Source organism: Jaculus jaculus, chromosome 1 (assembly GCF_020740685.1).
Source record: "Jaculus jaculus isolate mJacJac1 chromosome 1, mJacJac1.mat.Y.cur, whole genome shotgun sequence".
In the NCBI taxonomy this organism is placed as follows: domain Eukaryota; kingdom Metazoa; phylum Chordata; class Mammalia; order Rodentia; family Dipodidae; genus Jaculus; species Jaculus jaculus.
The window spans coordinates 68,275,592-68,301,112 of record NC_059102.1 but is presented as its reverse complement, the minus strand read 5'-3'; the positions used below and the strand labels follow the sequence as shown (position 1 = coordinate 68,301,112).

At 42.4% G+C, this 25,521-nt stretch overlaps 1 protein-coding gene across 1 annotated transcript in view; it reads right to left on the bottom strand.

Moving 5' to 3' along the window:
• Nucleotides 1-381: 381 nt before the first annotated feature.
• Psat1 (phosphoserine aminotransferase 1) overlaps nucleotides 382-25,521 on the bottom strand; it is a 40,678-nt gene continuing 15,538 nt past the window's right edge. The window contains exons 6-9 of the mRNA XM_004653086.3: nucleotides 24,119-24,288; nucleotides 11,676-11,804; nucleotides 7,175-7,312; nucleotides 382-1,430 (exon numbers count right to left, since the gene is read on the bottom strand). Coding sequence (XP_004653143.1) covers nucleotides 1,325-1,430; nucleotides 7,175-7,312; nucleotides 11,676-11,804; nucleotides 24,119-24,288 — 543 coding nt within the window. The 3' untranslated portion in view covers nucleotides 382-1,324. The remainder of the gene's footprint in view (nucleotides 1,431-7,174; nucleotides 7,313-11,675; nucleotides 11,805-24,118; nucleotides 24,289-25,521) is intronic.

The following is a 25,521-nucleotide window of genomic DNA, read 5'->3' as shown; positions in this document are numbered from 1 at the left end:
CTGAAATTTATTTTTAAAAAAAAGTTGCACAAAAACTAATACTTACAACTGTACTTGAGCTAAATTTTCCTTGTCCCATGCTGGTTTTTTAGACTCCAGTCCTACCATCATAAAGTTTAAAAGAAACATTTGTCTGAAAGGCATGTAATGGGATGGAGAGATGGCTTAGCTATTAAGGCACTTGCCAGCAAAGCCAAGGGATCCTGGTTCGACTCTCCAGGTCCCATTTAAGCCAGATGCACAAGGTAGAACATGCATCTGGAGTTGGTTTGCAGTGGCTGGAGGCCCTGGTGTGTCCATTCTCTCTGTCTCTCTTCCTCTTTCTCTCTCTCAAATAAATAAATATATTTTAAAAGGCATGTAAAAGAATTCAAACAAGGGTTTAAATGTTATGGGACTTTAATGTTCTTCACATATTCAACAGAAAATACTGACAACAGATGAACAATGGGTGAAAAGACCAACAAAGATCTGGAACTGACAGCATTGCTCTGGCCAAGATATACAAAGTCATGTGAACATGGGACGAAGGAGCTTAACAGATTTGTGTGTTTGTGTGTGTGTAACAGTATGACTGAAAAACAAAAAACAAACCAACCATTTCTTCTACCTGTCGAAAGAAAGTGAATTACAGAACTTCTAGAGCCTTTTTATAAATGGCTTAAAGACCTCTATAGAACTGTTTTATTAGAAATATAAATGCACACACATATAAACCGTATGGTGTTAAAAATAGACCGTGCTATACAAACATTTCTATAGTATGTCACTTGTGCCTCTTTATGAGTAAGTCTTTAAAAAAAAAAAAAAAAAAAAGTCTTAAAAAAAAACACAACAGTATAAAGTGATCCACAGTTATTACCCTTTTGCCCAGAACTCCAAAATGCTCACAAGGGTCACTATTAACCTTCAACAGCTGTAGAACCCAGGAGGCCCTTAGCTGTCTAGACCCAGCACGCTAGCCCAGTGCGGCACGTTCACGTAGCTCCAGGAGTAAATAACTGGAACTGTCAGAATTAAATGAGGCAAGTACTGAGATCTATTAGAAAATGTAGCAGAAAAAGGCAAAATTGGTTGAATTTATTAGAAAAGCAATGGGAAGACTAAAAAATGCTTCCAGTTCAAGTAAAAATTAAGGTAGCCTTTAGCTGGTAGCCCCATTAGCTTTGCAGAGCTCTGAATGCTTTGCTGTTATTCTTTGAAAAAGAATCTAAAACAAGCACATATTTGCAAAAGATATTGTGTCTGTTAAGTTTTTGTAACCATTCCCAAGTTTCTCTAAACATCGTTGTTCAAGGGCAGAGGATCATTAGTTAGGACATATTCATAACTGATGCATCTCCAAGAAATTTTTCATGAAGGCAGCCAGTCTCTCAACATCTTCAGTTGTGACAGCATTGTACAGAGAAGCACGGATGCCTCCCACTGACCTAGAATTAACAAAACATAACCATTAAGATGAAAAAAAACTGGGCTGAGGAGGAGCTCACTATTAGAGAACTTACCTACCATGTGCAAGGCCCAAAGTTCAACCTCTACCCCACAGAAGAAAAAAGAAAAAATTAAAATGCATCCAATATAGCCCATCACAAACCCTCAATAATTACCTAACAATTGCAGCACCTGACATCAGGGCGTTCAACTTCCCATCTAAAAACCACCCCCACAGGTAGCACGCCAAGCTACCTTGTCTCAGTCCTTAGGAAAGCCTCACTTATGACGTGAAGGCTCATCATGCTCACATTTGGATTCATTCTGAAGTCACATTCTTTTAAATACTCTTATTGAGCTGGAGTGATGGCTTAGTGGTTACGGTACTTGCCTGCAAAGCCAAAGGACCTAGGTTCAATTCCCACGTGGGCCAGATGCACAACGTGGCACAAGATTTTTGTTTGCAGTGGCTGGAAGCCCATTTTTTCTATAGGCACACCCATTCTTTCTATAGGCTTCTCTTTCTCAAATAAATATTAAACATAGCAAAATACAATCTTCCACTGAAAAGTGAAGGTGTGTAAGTTATTATCAACCACAGCAGAGAAGCAGGAGAGGCCAAGGTCTTCCAGAAAGGAGGAAAACAGCCAGAATCCTGCCGAGGAGCCAGCAGCCCCAATCCATGAGCCTGACTGCCTGGCGGCACACAGCTGCAGGCAGCAGAAACAAGGGGAGGGGATTTTCAACTCATATCAGCCTCCTTGCAATATCAAGAAACCTAAAGGAGAGCAGCTGCTGAAGAACACAAACGAGACCAAGCTGAGCAGCTCCAGTACAATGCCAGGCGCAATGCAAAGTCTCCATCCCCAACCTTAAGAGTCAGGAACATCCGAAAAATTCATTCAACCCCATCAACCCGGCACCAAGAGAGAACAAGGTGGATACACAGCATGGGTGAGATTGGAGGCCATCCCAAAAGGTAACAAGGCTACTTATACAAAGCCAGATACATAGGCCTGCACTGGAAGTGCTAATCTCTCTTTCTATGTCTGGAAAAGTAATGTATTACATTTGGTTGCCTTTGCTATTCACAAATAGTGTTGGTGTTGACTATTATTGCCTTTGATTTTTACAGCTTTTATCTTTTCTTCTCTCATTATTGGGGTCACAGACTGACTGGCCCCAGGCTGACTTGGAACCCATTTCAGACTAGAGATCTCAACCTTCTCCTTGAAAGGATTAAGGGTGTGGGGCAACACATACCCATAAGGACTTTAGCTTTATTAGATTATCTGTTTAATTTAATCCTGTTTAATTTAATCCCCACACTTATATAAATACTCTGTGCTGCTTTTGATTGAATATGTATATTGGTCAGTTAAATTTTAGAATTTGCTTTACCCAGTCTACTACAATACTTGAACAGTGGGCAAGCTCGACACCTAGGGTCACTTCTGCTGTTTCTCTTGGACTGTAAAAGCTACACTTGGCACTTAAACTCCTACACCGAAGACATATAAAGTCGGATTTACATGGCTAAGAATGCTGCAAGTAATCAGAAAACATAAGCATCAAATTAATTCAAGATGCAAAATACTCTACATTATAATACAAGAAACAAAAAAAAAATCAAGATAATACAATCCCACTAAAAATTATAAATCCATCAGAAATGTCCTCCAGTGAGATGGCTTTAGATGAAATGATATCTATGCTCAATAAAATCACAGGAAAAAAGAAACTCCTTAAGGAGAGAGAACACAGGAAACCAACTTAATGAAATAAGGAGGCCAATACAAAAGATGAGTAAGAAAACAGAAATAATGAAAACATACCAATCAGAAATATAAGAAATGGGGGCTGGAGAGATGGCTTAGTAGTTAAAATGTTTGCCTGCAAAACCAAAGGATCCTGGTTTGATTCTCCAGGACCCACGTAAGCCAGATGCACAAGGTAGTGCACACATATGGAGTTCATTTGCAGTAGCTGGAGGCGCTGGCACACCCATTCTCTCCTTCTCTCTCTACCTCTTTCTCTCTCTCAAATAAATATTATTTAAAAAAAGAAATACAAGAAATGAAAAACTAAGTAAGTCAAATAGAGAACTCTGTAGAAAGTCTTACCAGTAGAATGGATCAAGGAGAGGAAAAAATATCCAAACTAGAAGAAAAGCTGGAAGATATAATACAGTCTAACAAAGAGAAAGACAAACTAATAGGAAGGCATGAATGGGAATTCCAAGACATTCAGGACACTATGAAGAGATCAAACATAAGAATTCGGGGCATAGTAGAAGAAATTCATTCCAAAGGTATAACAGGGACTTTCAACAAAATCATAGAAGAAAGCTTCCCCCAAGTAGGGAAAGTGATGCCACTATACATACAGGAAGCCTTATAGAATGCCAAACAGAAAAAATCAGGAAAGAACCTCTCACAGTCATAGTATAATTAAACTACAAAACATACAATCCAAAGAAAATATATTGAGGGGGGGTGGGAGGGTATTACCATGGGATATTTTTTATAATCATGGAAAATGTTAATAAAAATTGTGAAAAGAAAAAAAAAAAAAGAAAAAAAATGTGAGCTGTAAATAAAAAAGTTAAGCAATAAAATATATATATAATATATATATTGAATATATATATATTTATATATTATAATATATATATTGAAGCAGTTAGAAAAATCAAGTCACATACAAAGGCAAGCCCAAAGGTATAACAGCAGATTACTCAAAACAAACTTTAAAATCCAGAAGGGTTTGGGATGATGTATTCCAAGTTCTGAAAGATAACAACTGTCAACCAAGATTACTTTATCCTGCAAAGTTATACATCTAAGTAGACAGAGAAATAAGGACATCCCATAACAAAAGCAGGCTAATAGACTATATGAAGACCAAACCAGCTCTACAGAAATTGCTTGGAAGGGTCCTCCATGCTGAACAGAAAGAAAAGCACACACATAAGAAACCTAGAAAAAATAAACCACACTTGAATACTAGCTAATACAAAAGAGCAAAGATAAAACTGGAAGAACTACAAAACAAGAAAAAATGGCACAAATAAATCAGTAGCCAGGCCAAATGAGCCAAAAGGTACAATAGTGGCATCTGTTATGAGGGAAACCAACCATTCTCTAATTAGGGTGGAAGACCACTCAATGGGAAGGAATACATGCCTGATATGAAAACCTATGACAGAGGTAGTCATGAGCACCAGTGATGTAAGGTCTGCTGGTGTCTGGCTAAATGTATATACTATGCTCACCAAACTGCCCAGGTAAGCACTTCTCTTAATATTCATATCTATGTATTAATGCTACTCTCACTTTTCAGATGGCAGTGACCTTGGAATGAGTCGGAAGGCGCCATGGTGCTGAGAAGAAGTGATAGAGGAATGCTCAGCACTGAAACATCTCTATCACAACTTCCAAGGCTCAGGGTCCATTGCAGAAGTGGCAGAAAGAATTCAAGAACCAAAGGAATGGTATGACTCCTTATAACACACTTCTCAGATACAAAATGGCCTGGATATTCATGACATCACAGAGCCTGACACTATCTACACAAGACCATCATAATAGAAAGAAAAGAAGATGACATCAAAATAAAAGAGAGACTGATTGAGAGGGGGAAGGGGTATGATGGAGAATGGAGCTGCAAAGGGGAAAGGGAGGTGAGGGATGGAATTACCATGGTTTATTGCCTGTAATTATAGAGGTTGTCAATAAAAATTAAATTTAAGGGCTGCAGAAATGGCTTAGTAGTTAAGGTGTTTGCCTGAAAAGCCAAAGGATCCACATTCAATTCCCCAGGACCATGTAAGCCAGATGGACAAAGGGCACAGGTGTCCAGAGTTCATTTGCAGTGGCTACAGACCCTGGCATGCCCATTCTCTCTGTCTCTCTTTTATCTCTTGCTCTCTACTTGCAAATAAATAAAAAATTTAAAAAAAGAAAGTAAAAAAAAAATACATGATAGAAATAAAAAATAAACACTGGTTGATTTATTTTTAAATATTTTTATTTATTTATTTGAGAGAGAGAGAGAAAAAGACAAAAAGGGGGGAAGGAGGGAATTAACATGGGATTTTTTTATAATCATGGAAAATGCTAATAAAAATTAAGAAAAAGCAAATAAATAAATACATAAATTTAAAAAAAAAAAAAGACAAAAAGGCAGATAGAGAGAGAATGAGCCAGGGCCTCCGCTATTGCAAAGTATGTCCAAACACATACGCCACCTTGTGCATTTGGCTTAGGTAGGTACTGGGGAATCAAACCTGGGCCAAAAGGCTTTGCAATCCAGTACCTTTAGCCACTGAGCCATTTCTCCAGTCCCCAGAAGTTTTTTTTTTTTTTTTTTTTTTTTTGGAGGTAGGGTCTTGCTGTAGACCAGGCTGACCTGGAATTCACTATGTAGTCTCAGGGTGGCCTCAGACTCATAGTGATCCTCCTACCTCTACCTCCAAAGTGCTGGGGTTAAAGGCATGCACCACTATGCCCAGCTCAAAAGTCATATATTACATGTTATATTTCCATGTATGCAAACGATGTGCTTTGATCATATCCAACCTATTTACCTTTGATAAAGAAAAAAAAAACTTAAGGCTGGGACATGTCTCAGCAGGTAAGTGTCCTTGCTATGCAAACATGATGACCTGAGTTTTTTGATCTCTGGCATCCATGAAAAGAGAGGGGCACGGCTGCCCATACCTGTAATGCCAGCACAGTGGGGACAGAGATAGGAGGACCACTGTGGCTGGCTGCTCAGACGTCTAACTGACAAATGGCAAGCTCTGGGTTCAGCAGACGCTGTCTCAGGGAAATCAGGTGGAAGAGAGAGAGAGTGCACCTGATGTCTTCTTCGTGCCACCACATGCATGTGCAAAAGGTACACATTTGCCTATCCAAGTGCATATACTGAATATGCATGCATGTGTGTAAAAGTATACACATATACCAAAAGAAAATAGCTAGGCATGGTGGTGCACCCCCAGCACTCAGGAGGCAGAGGTAGGAGGATTGCCACCCTGAGACTACATAGTGAATTCCAGGTCAGCCTGGGCCAGAGTGAGACCCTACCTCAAAAAAAAAAAATTAAAAACTTTCAAAATATATATAAAAATATATAAGGTAAAAAAGTGGGTGCCAGGAGACCCATGCTACCCATAAGCCTGTGCAACAGTGCCAAGAACACAGGCATCTTGCTGCTGCTGCTCCTGTGTGTGAGGGCATTTTCCTAAATCGAATGCTGGGCTGGAGAGATGTTTCAGTGCTCATGGTACTTGCATTCAAACCCCCATGACCTGGGTTCAATTTCCCAGTACGCACATAAAGCCAGATCCACAAAGTGGTGTATACATCTGGAGTTCGTTTGCAGTGGCTGGAGGCCCTGGTGTACCCTCTCTCCTTGTCTCTCTTCTCTCTCTTCTCTCCTTGCAAATAAATAAAAATATTTTTTAAAATAAAAATTATATGAAATAGAATGCCATGTGATGTTCACCTGGAACCACAGTTATGTCCTAACACTGGGGCAGAGCGGCGCTGGGCCTGACGGAGGCAGTATGGCAGGCATGGTGCCATAAGAGCAGAACAGGGGAGAGGTTCCAACAGAATGGAAGATGGGGCTCCAGGACTAGCCAGAGGCTGTGCTAGCAGTTCTATAAACATGGCAACTGGTGTCCCCAGCAAGTTTGCTTCATTCTGACAAGAATGGGAAGCAAAGGTGTGCTCACCTGTGTCCTTTCAAGGAGATCATATTGAGTTCCAGTGCTTTATCCAGAAATCGCTTTTCTAAAGCTTCATCTCCTTTGGCATTGCCAATGCGGAATGGGATATTCATCTTGCTTCTATTCTGGCGCTCCACTGGACATCTGAAAAACATGTTTAAAGACCATCTAGATGCAAGCAAGTGATAAAACAAACAAAACTCAACTGTTTTAGAGCTTTCTACAAACTTAGCTCAAAAGCTCTTACCAACTATACTATATATACATGTGTATTCCCATTTGGTCTTTATGTCTGTCACAGAAGCATGTACCAGGATTACAACCACTGAACATATGAAGAAACTGAGGTGTAGAGCAGTCCGATCATTTGTCCAAGGTAACATGCTAGTAAGCATTACATAAACCAGGCATGGACACACCTGTAACCCCAGAACTTAGGAGACAGAGGTAGGAGGATCAGAAGTTCAAAGTCATCCTTGGCTATATAGTGAATTCAAAGGAGCCTATGTGAGAGCCTTAGAACACGTTTCATGTTTTCAGGCACCTTCACAAGGCTAGGAATTCCCAGACGGGGCTTATTCTGAAAAGGACCAAGTCCTGGGTCAGGGCTATTTGAGAGTGAGTGAGGAGTGGTGTAACTGTGATCGGATTCTCAGGTGACCCACCAGCATCAGCAGCTTTGCCTGGGTTGGGTATTTAATTTAAAAGACACTGGGGACAAAAAAAAAAGTTTAGGAGATTCCCAACCGACTTCTTCTTACCTTAATTCTCTAGATTTTATTTTCCCTACAGATATAACAATTCATTCTGGTTTTATGCCTATTTACCTCCTGAGAAACACGGAGCCAATGTTAATAGAAAAGTTACTCTCCCTTCCACAAGAGCCACTGAATGCTTGCACTAACTCTACAACGCTGAGCATTTAGGAAGCCACAGAAAATGAGTTATTCTTCTCAGGAGCTAGAGCAGAACTAGCTCAGTGTGCTCAGGAGTCACCTACTGGCTGGCTAGACAGAGGACAGGTGGGTGGACGGGGCTGGAGAAATGGATGAGGAGGCAGCTGAGTAAACGTGTGTGTAGATGGGTGGAGGTAACAGATGAATAAACAAATGCATTAAACTTACCATCGTGCCTTTCCAACAACTTTCCCTTCTATTCTGACACACCATCCTCACCAGGCAGTCCATTACCTGTTCTCCAAACACACAGCTGTATTCGTTGGGGCTATCCTTGCCTTCTTACAAGTCCCCAAAAGTACTCCTGACCTCTCTTCTATCTGCTTCTACTTACATCCACCTGGCCAACGAAACAGCATTACCTTGATCAAGGGTTACATTGTTCTTTAGTCCTTGCCTATGGAACTCCCTGGACCACCTACTGCTAGCTGCACATATTAAAACAGCTCACTGAAAGCCAGACGTGGTGGCACACACTTTTACTCCCAGCACTTGGGAGGCAGAAGTAGGAGGATCGCTGTGAGTTCAAGGACAGACTGAAACTATAGAGTGAGCTCTAGGTCAGCCTTGGCTATAGCAAGACCCTACCTTGAACCCCCCCCCCAAAAAAAAAAAAAAAAAAAAAAGCTCAGTGAACACTAGTTCGGTTTCCCAGGCTTGTCATACATCAGTATCTAGGGTGGAAGCTCCCCCAAACCTTAGGCCTCCAGGTTCTATTTGCCTCATTGTGCAGAACCGCAGAGCAGGTGTAAGCAAGCAGCATACATCCCTTCCCCTGGGTGGCATAAGCTGGGCAAGGTATGCAGCCAAGCCCAGAGCCTCAGGGCTTGTGGCTGGAGGAGCTCTCATGAGAAGGCACAGGTATTTTAGGGGGAGGGTGATAGCAAGCATGTTTCTCTATCCTAGCTATACAAAGAGTACACCCCCACCCCTAACCCACAGGGGTTTAGCAAGTCTTGGCTTAAACACGACAATTCTGAATTAAGATTTCAGCACTATTTCTTTCTATTCCATGTGGCCTGTCATATACTCGAAGTGGAAATTACTGGAAGGTAGGCATTTCTATTACAAACAAAAAGTATAAATGCTTAAGTATGTATGTACAATTAAATGTTACATGAGGCCTGTGTAAACCTGCTGCCACCCTGAGGAAAAGGGACAATCAAATGTGCCAGGCACTCACTGCACTGGGTGCCTCTCATCTGGCATTACGAGAAGAAGCCTATTGAGGAGAATTGGTAGACACATGCCCATACCCCAACCTCCAGAATTCATGAGTCCATTCTATTGAAATAATGGTCTTTGCAGACATAATTATGATAATGATCTTCAGACAAGTCCATCCTGGACAGCTGGGCATGGCAACACATGTCTGCAATCCCAGTACGTGGGAAAGTGAAAACAGAAAGATCACAAGGCCATCCTAGATTACATAGATCATTTAATTCCAGCACGCAGGAGGCTGAGCTGTGAGGATCATCATGAGTTCAAGGCCAGCCTGGGACTACACAGTAAGTTTCAGGTCAGCATGGGCTACACTGCCTTGAGTGAAAGAGCAAAGAACAGCCAGACATGGTGGCTCACAACTGTAATTCCAGCACTGGGAAGGATAAGGTAAGAGGATCATAGTGAGCCTGAGGTTGGCCTGGGCTCGACAGTGAGTTCCAGGTCAGTATGGGCTAGAGCAAGACTATGTTTCAAGAGAGAGAGAGAGAGAGAAAGGGAGGGAGGGAGGAAGAAAGAGGAAGAAAGGAAGGAAGGAAGGAGGAAAAAATTCATTTTAGAATATCCTGGGGGTAAGTTGACTTGCCTTATTAGAAAGAAAGAAAAGATGGCAGAAGCCAGGCATGGTGGCACACACCTTTAATCTCATCACTTGGGAGGCAGAGGTAGGAGGATCACTGTTGAGTTCGAGGCCACACTGAGACTACACAGTGAATTCAGGTCAGCCTGAACTAGAGTGAAACCCTACCTGGAAAAATCAAAAACAAAACAAAACCTCATCAGTGTGCTAAGTGACTATAGAATGCACAGCACCAAACAGGTGTTCAGCACACGCTCCAAGAGGAAGAGTTGGCAAAAAGAATATAATAACCTAAAAAGGGCTGAAGAGATGACTCATTACTTAAAGGAACTTGATTGCAAAGCTGCATGGACCAGGTTCAATTCCCTAGTACTCACATAAAGCCAGATGCACACAGTGGCTCATGCATCTGGAGTTCATCTGCAGCAGCAAGAAAGACTTGGCAGCACACCCATACTCTATCTACTCCAGCACACATACATTATCTCTCTCCCTTTCTGTCTGCCCCCCTCACAAATAATTTAAAAAAAAAATTTTTTTAATAGAGAAAGCCAGGCTTGGTGGTACACACCTTTAATCCCAGCACTCAAGAGGCAGAGGTAGAAGGATCACTATGAGTTCAAGGCCACCCTGTGATGACACAGTGAATTCCCGGTCAGCCTGAACTAGTTCAAGACCCTACCTCAAAAAAACATGAAACACACACACACACACACAAACCCAGAGGGATTGAATGGAAGAAGGGGTTCAATGGAAAAGGGATGGGGGAAGAAGTCCAAAAGAGAGTAATGGGGAAATTATGATCAAAATACATTATGTAGACAGGCATGGTGGCACATGCCTTTAGTCCCAGCACTCAGGAGGGAGAGGTAGGAGGATCACCATGAGTTCAAGGACACCCTGAGACTACACAGTGAATTCCAGGTCACCTGAGCTAGAGTGAGACCCTACCTTGAAAAATAAAAAAAAAAAATACATTATGTATATGTGTGGAAATTATCAATAAGAAAGAAAAGCAAAAGCAAGAAAAGGAAGAGCCCTCATACAGAGTGACACAGAGCGGAATAATACCGCATAAGCCAGGACCCTTCCTCCCAAGCTGCAAGAGACAAGAAAGTGAAGGCTGATAACACCCCTCATTTTGAACTTCTGCTTCAACACTGGTGAGAATTTCTGTTGTTTTTAAAATTTTATGGGAGCTTTGGTTCTGGCAGCCCTAGGAAACGCATGCAAGATCCATGCACATCCTGTAGCCCCACAGATGTCCAGCCCATGGTCTATAGTTTTATCCATCCTGTTGCCACGTAAATACGTAACTAAGGCCAATCCCTTTAGACTGCAGGCCCAGGATGGGAACTTCTGTTTGGAATAAGTGAGGCCCTTAATTTTCTTAAAGGAGAAAGTCAGGAATGAGATTTATACATTAATGGAATCCAACCGCAGACCTTAGATAGGGCTGATAGCTTCCTGCAAGTGTTTTGCCTAGAGACACATGGGGGAAAGTAAAGGGGTCTATCTCAGACAGCAACATATTCTTCCCCAGGTCACCATCCTTGGAGTGTAGACTAGGACTTCTAGAATAGGTACAAGAGGAAAGAATTTACCCTAACCTCCACCTTCAGCTGACGGGGCACAGGGCCACGCAAGCTCACCAGTATGCCAGTGTCCTAGAGAAATGTAAGTTTCACAGTATGCAGTTTCCAGTTCCCAAGAGGTAAGCGCAGTGAGAGAAAACCTTCTGACTTACACGTAGAATCCTTGAGACTCATCAATAATGTCATAAATCATCTGAGATTTGATGGTGCTAAGCTTCTCCATGGCTGCTGCCCCACCGTTGTTCTTAATCCACTCCAGGACCATGCCCATGACATAGATGCTGAAACAAAAATCAAAATAAAAATCCATTCAGCACATCTCTGCTAAAGTGGAAAAACATTCAAGCAAACTGATCAAGTTGCATTGACATTTAACATTACAAGAAACAGATAAAAGCAAGTCACATGCAAGAGCGTGTCATGAAGCAGGGGCTAAGCCAACCCAAATCTAGACCCAGCCCCTGAGAAAGAGGCTCAAAAGGGCACCTTGGTGAAAGTCAGAGCAGTACCTCTAAGCCCTACAGCTTACCCCTGGACCATACTTCCCTGTCCCCTCCCAGCTCATTAGACCTTCGCCCCACACCCACCCTGAGCTTTCCATTTCCTGAACTCTCAGTCACGTGCCCATACTACCCACACAATTTTTTACCACCTGCTCCTTTAAACTTCAGTGCACCTGTTTTCCACTCAAGTCCTAGAAGCTCACATAGTTCTTTTCTAGCCCACAGCCCCAGCTCAGTGCCTCTCACCTGGCAGAGACAATGTCATAGGCATTAAGGCCATGGGTTCCATCACAGGCCAGACTCCAGTCCTGGTGCAGCCACTGACACATGATGGGAACGAATCTAAGCCTTGACTTGGCTGCTAGGAAGAACAAGGAGCCACACTTCCTGAGGGGACACCTCGTGTTTCAGTAGCCCTGCTCTTCTCCACTCCCACCAATATACACATCAAGCAGCAAGCCTTGCTTTGCTCAAGCTGGCTGGGTATGAGAGACCAGACCAAAGAGCAGCCTCCCTGGGAATTTCTCAGCTGCGAGTAGGAAGAGGCAGAACTATCCTGGTGTACCGGAAGATGTTAGGTAAGCCCTACCAGACCTCCTTTTTGTTCTTTGTTCAAGCTATAGCCCAGGCTGGCCTCAAAAGACTTCACTTTTAGGCAATATTTGAAGAAGGCTCTTCTGAGATGGAAAGCCAACATTCCAGCAAGGATCAGAAATGGAGAGATGGCTCAGCAGCTAGAGGTACTTGCTTACAAAACCTGATGGCTACAGTTACATTCTCTAGCGACCACATAGAGCCAGATGCATAAAGTGATGCATATGTCTGGAGTTTGGTTGCAGTGGCAACCCTCCCTCTCAAATAAATAAATAAACAGAGCCAGAGCCAGGCTTGGAGGCACATGCCTTTAATCCCACCACTCAGGAGGCAGAGAGAGGAGGATCACCATGAATTTGAGACCAGCCTGGGACTAGACAGTAAGCTCCAGGTCAGCCTGGGTAGAGTGAGACCCTACCTTGGTAAACCAAAAAATATATAAATAAATAAATATTTTAAAAGAAGTGAGGTACAGTTCATCTGTAACCTCGGAATTGGGAGACTGAAGTAGGAAGGACTGAGTTCAGCCTGGGCCACACAGTGAATTCCATGTCAGTCTGAGCTGTGTAGCAAGTCTCTGTCTTAAAAAAGAAAGGAAGGGAGGGAGGAAAAAAAAGGGAGAGGAAGCGGTGTGAGATGTTTTCTTTGATTGCAGGAGGCGCAGTGTACCCCCACTCTTCCTTTAATGTGGGACCATCCATCCCTCTCTGAGCCAAGTATTCCAACCTCCCATCTCCCACATAACTCTTGTTTAGCACAGGGCCTGGCGCATGGAAGGTAACCTGAAAAAAATGGTGGTTAATAGAACTTTTGCAATTAGGTACCCATAGTCAGTTAAAATTACATAAACTTTAGAATGGCAGATGGTTTTCCTCAGATATATTCTGTAGTCAAATGCTGGTGGTTCTACATGCCCCCCACAAAAGCCCCTAGAGCAGGAGCAGGTCTACCAGAAACGGGACACCATCCTCCTTGACCTGGGACGTGGTCAACTGCAAGAAGGTATGGAACAAAGGTGCTTTATGGGAATTGTGCAAAAATCTGGTGGGAATGAACACTCATTAAAAACTTTGGGGTGGGAATCCACAGCCAGACTGCCTCTAGCTTCACAAATACTTCAAGTCTGTCAGCTCCATACACCAGGTAAGGGAGATCACTAGGTCTACAAAATACTTTGAGAACCAGAGAACTGTCACAGCAGAGTCCCAAGTATATCAACCGGGTAAATCAAGAAGCCAGGGGGTTCAAGCCCAGAAAGCAGCAGAAGCCAACCCTGGGCAGAGGAACCTTCAAGAGCAGGTGGTACCCAAAACCACACAAATACCTCTGCACATGTTTCCCTGGCCCAGCTACCAAGACTGGTGACTGAGGAGAGTGGGGAGAGTGGATAAACAGGGCAGCCTTCAGTGACTAGAGAGAAACCAGGGAAACAAAGGATGAGTTTAGAAGAAACAAAAGGAAATGAGTCTTACTGGCACCCACTGTGACCTGTCTATTGTGACTGGTCACTATAATCCTGGGGTCAAAAGCACTGTTTTGTTTTATAGACAAGAAGACTGGGGCTCAGAGAGCTTCGCTTACCTATAGCCATATCGAGTGGCTGAAAAAACTCCAGTTTCACCCCAGTATGCCTCAATGTAAAGACAACACTCTTTCCACTAGCACTGCCAGGAACTGTGGGCCCCAACCATCAGCTCACTTCTAACAAGGCAGCTGCCAAGCCCAACCATATTGACAGCATGCAGCACACACACACCCGAGAGAGAACAGAGAGAAATGAACCCACATTGAAGTCCACAATAATTACGCACAAGTTTCAGAAAGGATGTTCCAGAATTACACTTAACCTTAAACCTTTCCCTCCCAGCAGCTGCAGGCTCTTCACCCCACAGGAACACGGCCATGTAGACCGTGGCTGACACTTTTAGGAAGTCAGGCATCACTTTTCTGATGCTCTGTTACAACAGAATCTCAAAGCTGCAGCGCAGGCCGCTGTCCCAACAAGACCTCAGGACAGAGCCCACAACCCAAAGGTAGCTGTGCTCAGCCTGGCTGCCCATGCTCCCCAGCCTCTTTGTGGGAACTGCGCAGGTCTCAGCAACAGAAAGGCCGCCCCCTACTTCTAGGCTGCTTACAGCCAACCACTCTAACCTGGGTCTCCAATGCCTCAGCTAGAGGTGGCTGGACATGAAGGAAGCAGGCAGCCTGAAATGGGAAGGCAGCCTTGGAGAGGAAGGTCCTAGCAGCTTCCCCAGGTAGTCCTCTACTGGGCACTGATGTCTGGTCCCTGTGACTGCTTACCGCAAGGCACTCAGGACTTCCAATCGGTTATTAACTCATGCTTCCAATCTCTACAGCCTAATGATATGTGGCTTATAAACTTGGGATCAATTCTCCTACCAGTAGGTACATGTGTGTGCATGCTGTATGTACATGCATGCGTGCAGAGGTGGAGGTCAAATAAGAACGTCAATTGCCAATCTCTTCTGCATTTTCTCCTTGAGATTTCTCTGTACCTGGAGCTTTCCTTTTTCATTAAGACTGGCTGGCCAGGCAGCCTCAGCAGTTCTGTCTCCCGTTGCCCCTTCAGCACTGGAGTTACAGCCATGAGTGGCCACACCTGGCATTTTATGTGGGTGCTGGGAGATCAAACTCAGGTTCTCCTGTCTGTGCACAAGTGTTCTTACCCATTGAGACATCTCCCTCACTGATCTGACTGATGCTGCTTCTCTTTTAACACGACTGCCAGAAAGGCTTAACATCTATACCCGCCTTTGAAATGATTAAACCAGTGTCTGTTCTCTGGAATACCGCACAGCTACTGGAGAAGACAAAAAATAAATTAAAAATAACAAGCAGGCACTTAATGTAACACGGTAGAATGCTCACAGTAGATCGCTGGGTTGAATAAAAGATCCACACAAGTCTGAATAGCACAGTTCACATTCCATTTGTGCAACTACACATGACTATGTGTGCAGCTGGCCCTTCAAATCCATAGATCCAACAGCTACGACTCAGCCAACTTTGGACACAAAATACTTTTAAAAAATTGTGTCATAGAGCTGGAGGGACAGCTTAGTGCTTCAGGCTTTTGCCTGCAAAACCAAAGGACCCATGTTCAATTCCCCAGGATCCACATTAGCAGGATGCAGTGGCTGGAGACCCTGGTGCACCCACTCTTATTCTTATCCTCTCCCCGCCCTCCCCCCCCAATTTCTCTGTCAAATAAAAGAATAAATAAAAATATTTTTTAAAAATTTTCAAGAGGTCTCAGTGATTAATCTGTGGTTTTATTGTCTAAGCCACTAGGGTTATATTCAGGAAGTCTTTGCCAAGACTAATATGTTGAAGGGTTACCTTCTTTTTCCTCTAGCAGTTTCAGAGTTTCAGGTCTGATGTTAAGGTCTTTAATCCATTTGGACTTAATTCTTGTGCATGGAGAAAGAGAATTCCATTTTCATCCTTCTAAAGATACATATCCAGTTTTCCCAGCACCATTTGCTAAAGAAGCTGTCTTTTCTCCAATGAGTATCTTTGGCACTTTTACCGATGATCAGGTGGCTATAGCTACCCTGACTTACATCTGGGTCCTCTATTATGATCTACATGTCAGCTTTTGTGCCAGTACCATGCTGTTTTTGTTACTATGGCTCTGTACTATATAGGTTAAAATCAGGTATGGTGATACCACCAATCTTATTTTTTGTTGCTCAGTATTGTTTTAGATATTTGAGATTCCTTTTAATTCCAAATGAATTTTTGGATTGCATTTTTTCTATTTCCGTGAAGAATACCATTGGAATTTTGATGGGGACTGCATTAAATGTGTAGATTGCTTTTGGTAAGATTGCCATTTTCACAATAGATTCTTCTGTACTTCCATTTTGTAGTTTCTTCTGTAATTTCTCACTTGAATGTTTTAAAGTTTTCATTGTAGAGATCCCTTACTTCCTTGGATAGGTTTATTCCAAGGTACTTTTATTTTCTTTGATGCAATTGTGAATGGGAGTGATTCTGATTTCATCCTCTGTCTTTGTTAACATATAGGAATGCTACTGAGTTCTGTGTATTTAATTTGTATCCTGCTTACATGGATATAGCTATTTATCAGCTGTAACAGTTTGCTGGTAGAGTCTTTAGGGTCCTTTATGTAGAATCATGTAATCTACAAATAATGATAACTGGATCTCTTCCTTTCCAATCTGTATCCCTTTTATGTGTACCTCTTGCCTTATTGCAATGCCTACGACTCCTAGTAGTACTATATTAAATAAATGTGGGGAGACTGGACACCTTTGTCTTATTCCTGATTTTAGTGGAAAAGCTTCCAATTTTTCCCCATTTACTAATATATTGGCCATAGGTTGGTCATAAATAGCCTTTATTATATTGAGATATGTTCCTTCTATTCCCAGTCTCTGTAGGACAGTTATCATGAAGGGATGTTGGATTTGTCAAATGATTTCTCTGCATCTAATGAGATGATCATGTGATTTTTCTCCTTCAATCCATTTATATAATGTATTACATTTATCAATTTGCATATGTTGAACCATCCCTGCATCTCTGGGATAAAGCCTAGTTGATCAGGGTGAATGATCTTTCTAATACATTCTTGTATTCTATTTGCTAATATTTTGTTGAGAATTTTTGCATCTATGTTTTTGTTCTATCTTTGCCTGGTTTTCATATCAGAGTGATGCTGGCTTCGTAGAAGGACTCTGGTAGAATTCCTTCTTTTTCTATTTTATGGAAAAACTTAAGAAGCAATGTTGTTAGTTCTTCTCTGAAGGTCTGGTAAAATTCACCAGTGAATCCATATGGGCCTGGATTTTTTTTAGTTGGGAGTTTTTGATAACTGCTTGGATCTCTATATTTGTTATAGGTCTATTTAAATGATTAATCTCATCTGGATTTAATTTAGGTAGGTCATATAAATTAAGGAACTCACCCATTTCTTACAGATTTTCATACTTAGTTGAGCATATGTTTTATAGTTTGTCCCTATGATATTTTGAATTTCTCTGTTATCTGTTGTGATACTGCATTTTTCATCTCTAATTTTATTAATTTGTGTCTCTTCTCTCTTTTGGTCAGATTTGCTAAGGGTTTATCCATCTTGTTTATCCTTTCAAAGAACCAACTCTTTGTTTCATTGATTCTTTGGATTGTTTTTTGATATCTATTTCACTAATTTCTGCCCTAATCTTTATTTTATCTTCCTGTCTACTCCTTTTCAGTTTGCCTTATTCTCCTTTTTCCAAGGCTTTAAGGTGAAGCATTAGGTCATTTACTTGAGACCTTTCTAATTTCTTAATATAGGCACTTAAAGCTATAAACTTCCCTCTTAGGACTGCCTTCATTGTGTCCCAAAGGTTTTGGTATCTTGTGTTCTCAGAATTATTTGACTCTGAATTTTTTGATTTCCTTGTTGATTCTTCATTGACCCATTCATCATTTAGTAGTGTATTGTTTAGTTCCCATGATTCTGTGTATGCTCTATAGCTTTTCTTGCTATTGATTTATAGTTTGATTCCACTGGTCAGATAGAATGCAAGGAATTGTTTCAATTTTCCTGTTTGTTAAGATTTGCTTTGTGTCCTAATATATGGTCTATTTTAGAAAATGTTCCAAGTGCTGCTGAAAAGGATGTGTAATCCGCAGCATTTGGATTAAATGTCCTGTACATATCTGTTAGGTCCATTTCTTCTATGACCTCATTTAATCCAGATGCCTCTGTTTATTTTTTGCTAGGATGACCTGTCAATTGATGAAAGTGGGGTGTTGAAGTCACCCACTACCACTGTGTTTGGTGTTATCTGTGACCTTAGCTCTAATAGCATTTGTTTGATGAAGTTGGGAGCTCCCATGTTAGGTGCCTATATGCTCAGGATTATAATGTCCTCCTGCTGGAGTGTGCCTTTAATCAATCAAATCTAACAATTAATCTACTTCAGATTAACTACTGGGACCTTATGAAATTACGAATATTTTGTGTGGCAAAGGACACTGTGAATAAAGCAAAGAGGCAACCTACAGAATGGAAAAATCTTTGCCAGCTATATATCTGATAGAGGAGTAAAATCTAGCATATACCAAGAACTCAAAAAATTAAATAATAAGAAAGCAAACAAGCCAATTAAAAAAATGGGCTATGGAACTAAATAGAGTTCTCAAAAGAAGAAATATGGATGGCATCTACAAAAATGTTCTACATCCCTAGTCATCAGGGAAATGCAGATTAAAACTACATAGAGATTCCATCTCACTCCTGTCAGATTGGCTACCATCATGAAAACAAATGGCCATACGGGCTGGAGAGATGGCTTAGCGGTTAAGCGCTTGCCTGTGAAGCCTAAGGACCCCGGTTCGAGGCTCGGTTCCCCAGGTCCCATGTTAGCCAGATGCACAAGGGGGCACACGCGTCTGGAGTTCGTTTGCAGAGGCTGGAAGCCCTGGCACGCCCATTCTCTCTCCCCCTCTATCTGTCTTTCTCTCTGTGTCTGTCTCTCTCAAATAAAAAAAAAAAAAAAAAAATTTAAAAAAAAAGATATTTATTGCTGGCCGTGGTGGCACACGCCTTTAATCCCAGCACTCGGGAGGCAGAAGTAGGAGGATTGCCGTGAGTTCGAGGCCACCCTGAGACTGCTTAGTGAATTCCAGGTCAGCCTGGGCTGGAGCCAGACCCTACCTCACAAAACCAAAAAAAAAAAAAAAAAATGACCATAAATGCTGGCGAGGATGTGGAAAAAGAGGAACCCTTCTACACTGTTGGTGGGAATGCAATCTGGTCCAGCCATTGTGGAAATCAGTGTGGAGGTTCCTAAGACAGCTAAAAATTGATCTACCATATGACCCAGCTATAGCCCTCCTACACATATATCCTAAGGACTCATCTCACTACCTTAGAGATACTTGCTAAACCATGTTCACTGTGCCTCAATTCACAATAGCTCAGAAATTGAACCAGCCTACATGTCCCTCAACTGATGAGTGGATAATGAAGATATGACACATTGGTATAATGGAGTTCTACTCAGCGGTAAAGAAAAATGAAGTTGGGCTGGAGAGATGGCTTAGCGGTTAAGCACTTGCCTGCAAAGCCTAAGGACCCCGGTTCGAGGCTCGATTCCCCAGGACCCACGTTAGCCAGATGCACAAGGGAGTGAACGCATCTGGAATTTGTCTGCAGTGGCTGGAAGCCCTGGCACACCCATTCTCTTTCTCTCTGCCTCTTTGTCTGTCTGTAACTCTCAAATAAATAAATAAAAATAAACAAAACAAAATTAAAAAAAAAAAAATTAAGTTATGAGATTTGCAGGAAAATGAATGGATCTGGAAAGGATTATACTAAGTGAGGTAATCCAGGCCCAGAAGGCCAAACATCACATGTTCTCTCTCATATGTGGATCCTAGCTACATTTGACTGGACTTCTGTGTGAGTAGGAAGAAAACTCAATAGCAAAGACCAGTAAGCTAGAAAAGAAATATAAAAGGAAGAGAAAGGAAGGGAGATGGGTACTTAATAGGATGGTATTGTATATATGTAAGTAGAAGAATAGATTAATATTTAATCTCAGCCCTTGGGAGGCTGAGGTAGAAGGATCACCATGAGTTCAAGGTGACCCTAAGACTACATAGTGAATTCCAGGTCAGCCTGAGCTTGAGTGAGACCCTACCTCAAAAAACAAAAAATAAATAAATAATTATGTCAGTACTAAACATGTACATACTTTTCCCTTGTCATTATTTTTTCTAGTGTAACAGCTATTTACATTACAAAGCATCATAAGCTATACAGAGATGACTTCAAGCAAACAGGAGAATGTGCATTAGCTACACACAAATACTATGCCTTTTGTTGTCTTCAAGGTAAGGTCTCACTCTAGCCCAGACTGACTTGGAACTCACTCTGTAGTCCCAGGTTGGACTGCAACTCACAGTGATCTGCCTGAGTGTTGGGATTAAAAGCACATACTAGGATGCCCAGCTTATAAATAAATACTATTCCATTTTTTAATATTTATCTATTGATTTGCACGTGTGTATGGGTACCAGAATTTCTTGCAATTGTAAACAGAATGCCAGATACTTGCACCACTTTTTATGCCTGACTATGCCTTTTTTAAGGGGGATATGTAAACCAAGAGTGGTAACATATGCCTTTAATCCCAGCACTCGGGAGCAGAAGTAGGAGGATCACCACGGGTTCAAAGCCATCCTGAGACTACATAGTGAATTCCAGGTCAGCCTCAACTACAGTGAGACCCTGAGACCCTACCTCAAACCCTGCAAAAAAAAAAAAAAAAAAAAAAAAGGATTTGGGGGGCTGGAGGATTAGTGGTTAAGGACTTGCCTGTGAAGCCTAAGGACCCAGGTTTGATTTCCCAGCACCCACATAAGCCAGATGCACAAGATGGCACATGTGTCTGGAATTCGTTTGCAGTGGCTGGAGGCCCTGGTGCACCCATTCTATCTGCCTTTATCTCTCTCTCTCTCATACATAAATTTAAAAATACAAAGGGACTTGGGGAGCTGGAAAGATGGCTTAGTGGTTGAGGCACTTGCCAGAAAAGACAAAGGAGCCAGGTTCGATTCCCCAGTACCCACGTAAAGTCAGACTCTACCTGGTGGCACATACATGAGGAGTTCATTTACAGTGGCTACAGGCCCTGTTGCAGCCGTGCGCTCCCTCTCCTGCTCCCGCTCCCTCTCTCTCTCTCCCTCTCTCTCTCTCTCTCTCTCTCTCTCTTTCTCTCTCTTTCACTCTCTCTCCCTCTCTCTCTGTAGTAAATAAAATGATTTTCAAAAGCATTAAAAAGTGCCTTGGCCATCTGAAAACTGGACACCTGGAGGATCCTGGGACCAGGCCCTAAGGGATAGTGAGAGGACTGTAAAAGCAGTTACAGTTAGTGTTTCCTTGGTAACTATTTACTTTGCGAAGAGCATATGTCACTTTTCTAATTTTTTTTAAATAGAAAAGCACACTGTGAAATCCCCAGGAAAACTCTCCCTGCAGTTGAGCCTCTGCGGTGGATGGCACTGTGGCACAACTGTCCCAGAACTGGAGAAAGTGACTGTGCAGCTGAGCATTTTTCCAGAGGCCAGCTCTCTGAAGCTCTGGGGATTCCAGGCTTGTCCTCAGCTGGCTTAGCCCTCTCAGCATGGACCCAAACTGCCTCTGCACCTGCCAATCAATCAGGCAAGAAGAGTGGCTCTGGTGACACTTTTTCTCATTTTGTTTGTTTTCTTAAAGTTTAATTTTTTTTCAGCCCACGCTGGCCTCAAATCTGCTATAGCCAAAGATGCCCTTGAACTCCTGATCTTCCTGCCCTCACCTCCCCAGTGCTGGGATAACAAGCATGTGTCACCATTCTCAGCTTTATCTTACACTGCAACAAATATGTATTACTTTCCTGATATTGAAAATAAAATAGGGGAGGTAATATGATTTTCAAAGGGGAAAGTGTGGGGGGGGGATTACCATGGGATATTTTTTTATAATCATGGAAAATGCTAATAAAAATTTTAAAAAATTTAAAAAAGAAAAGAAAAGAAATATATGCCTGGGCATTCAGCATGCTAAGTAATAGGCACTTTGTGGGGCTAGAAGAGATGTTTTTGTATCTTTTCCTCTACCCACTAATTGAGTTTAGTGTTCCACTGAAGGGTTAAAGAGAGGGTTGCATTGGCTTTTTGTTCCACCCCAGTTCGTTGCTCAAGGCTACGGAGCAACAATTCACAGCCAGTTTGTACAGAGCAGTCTGAGTTCCCAATGCCTACAGCCTTTTGGCTCTGACCAAAACACACACACAAAAGAACACCAAAGCATGTATCCACACTGGGGGCCTCATGCCTAAGCGATGACAAGGTTCAGGGACCCTGGGTACCACAGCTGCTCTATGTGAAAGTCTGGCTCTTAAGACTCCACATACATTTTTATGTCTCCAAGTAGAAACAGTTTTCAGTGGGCCATTTAACCTTGAATTGTAAAACACTACAAATGAACTTCAAGTATTTCACATCATAGACTCGGGGTTACTCCCCAATCATACAGAATTACACAGATCTTTGTCTTCTTTGAGCTACAGCCAAGCAAAGCAACTTCGGAGGAGGGGAGGGTTGAGACACCTAAGGTCCCAAATAAGTAATCCACTAACTTTTATCTCCTAGGACTCAGGTCTAATCTTATTCTTCACCACCCTGACTTGCTGGAAAGCATTCTCTACTGCCACTATCCTGGTCTGGGGAAGAAACTCTGCCTTGATTTCTGCAGGCTCCTCAAAGAGGGAAGCCCTGGAAGAGTTTCCATCCCAGGCAACCGCAGAGTGATCAAGGTTAGGTCAAGGCCTGGTGGGCTGTGTACTGGGGACTGGCATGGGAGTCATTCTTACAGGGTGACCTTCTTTCTTTGTTTCTAGCCCTCCCCTTCCCATTGGATATCTGCCCTGCATTCTCACTATTCTAACAAGGGGTTTCACCCCAACATTAATAAACAGCACATGAACACATTCACTACATTTCTTTACAATGTGCTTCAAGGCAAATCGAGAAGATGCCAAGGATACACTGTTTATCCTGTCCCTCTGGCTGAACCCCCAGTCAGAACGTGAAACCATCAGGCACATTTCCAGACCATTCTCATTCCAGCTCGTCTCAGCTTCTCATTTTTCTTTTGTTTTGAAATGGGGCCTCACTCTAGCCCAGTCTCAATCCTTCTGAATCCACCTCATGAGTGCTGGCAAATGCCACCACTTGGGGCTCCACCTTTAATCTACTAGGCAGGTATATGGCCCCGACTTCTAACAGCTAAGGATGATGTCATAGGGCTGGAGGACCTGATGACAAAAAAGTGGTACCTGCACTAACCTACCTGCCCAAGTTCTTTCCCAGCTGAACAGTGTCCACCAGCATTCACTACTGCCTAGAACTCCAGAGGTAGGAAGGGTAATAGGAGATATAACCAAAGCCTTACCACACCCCAGACCAACATGCACCTTAGAAACATCTTTAGCACAGATCCAACAGGTTTAAGAGTGACCAGTAGAGTTAGCCCCAGAAGAACCTATCCCCTGAGGAAAGTGGAAACACAAGAGACAGTTGTGTATCATGTGAGTGGCACAGAAATCCATGGGGAATCTGAACTTCAAACTCCTTTCCTTCTTGCATGAAGGGGAGGGGAGAACCCTAACAGAGTGCTGACGCAAATGGAAATACCACTGCCCTCGCCTAATCCCAGTCCTTCTGTCTGAAGTACTGGCCATGCCACTGTAGACAGATTTGGAGTCAACAGTAAACAGTCAGTACCTGAATTATCAAGATCAAACAAAAAACAAGCACAATAAGGGAACCTGACCAAACAATGGCCAACAGGTCGGGAGGTGAGCTGGACAGAGAATATTGACAAAAATACTTGAGGCTCTCAGGCCACTGGCTAAGGGAAGTATGCCTCCTTCACCTCTTTTGACAGGAAGAGGGCAACATCCCAGAGTTACCTGAAGCATGGAGGTGTGTTGTACAAAGAGCTGTTTCCAGCCTGAACCTTGTACTCCAAGACTGAAGGGCACTCTCTGAGGGCAAAGCCCAACAGGTCATCACGGACGATCACCACCGTAACCCCAGCACAGCCAACATTCTTCTGAGCGCCAGCAAAAATTACACCAAACTTGAAAAGAGAAAGACGTGCTATTTGAGAAGCAACTATGGTCATTCAATGCATGTGAACTTTCCAACCTCCTCCCAAAGCAAAACTGTTAAATGGAGCTGACCCTATTCATGTTTAGGAGCATGCCACTCAGTCTTCACACAGACCAGCAAATCAGAACTGGGAGCCCTGAGGCCCAAGGCCTGGCCCTCTCCTTGAAGACACTACACCCAACCTGCAATGCAAAGCCTTGGACATATTCACATTCTAGGCAGTCTTCATCCTACTTCCATATCAGTCTTTAAGATAGGCCCTATGGTCTGGGGATGGAGCTTGGTAATACAGTGCAGGCTTACCACACACAAAGCCCTAGGCTTGATCCCCAGCACTGCAAAATAAATAAAACAAAATGGGACCTCCAAACTTTTGGCAATCAAAATGAAACAATGTGAGCTGGAGAGATGGCTTAGCGGTTAAGCGCTTGGCTGTGAAGCCTAAGGACCCCGGTTCGAGGCTCGGTTCCCCAGGTCCCACGTTAGCCAGATGCACAAGGGGGCGCACGCGTCTGGAGTTCGTTTGCAGAGGCTGGAAGCCCTGGCGCGCCCATTCTCTCTCTCTCCCTCTATCTGTCTTTCTCTCTGTGTCTGTCGCTCTCAAATAAATAAATAAATAAATTAAAAAAATTAAAAATAAATAAATAAAAATGAAACAATGTTTTAACTAGAAAATTTGTATGATTTTTTTTGGAAGGGGGCTAAAATATTTTTATTTATTTATATGTATGCATGCATGCGTGGGCATGCTAGAATCTACCACCAATGCAAATAAATGACAGAGGCTTGTGCCATCCTTTGCACAGGTTTTATGTGGGTGCTGTGGTACTGAACCCAAGCTGGCAGGCTTTGCAAGCAGGCCCCATTAGCTACTAAGCCATCTCCCCACCCCTTTAAATGGAAAAATTTTAATTGAATTAATTATATATAATTATTAAGAATGTAAATTTAAAAATATTTTCATCAAAAATTGTTTATTGTATAGAAACAATCAACATGTGCTAAGAAGGGGACTGCTGTAATACAAACAAGGGTCAGAATAAATGCCCAAGAGAAATTCAGAAAGCAAAAAGTGTTTAAAGAAACTTTAGGACAATGATTGAGATGGGGAGGTAATATGATAGAGAATGGAATTTCAAAGGGGAAAGTGTGTATGGGGGAATTACCATGGGATTTTTTTTATAATCATGGAAAATGTTAA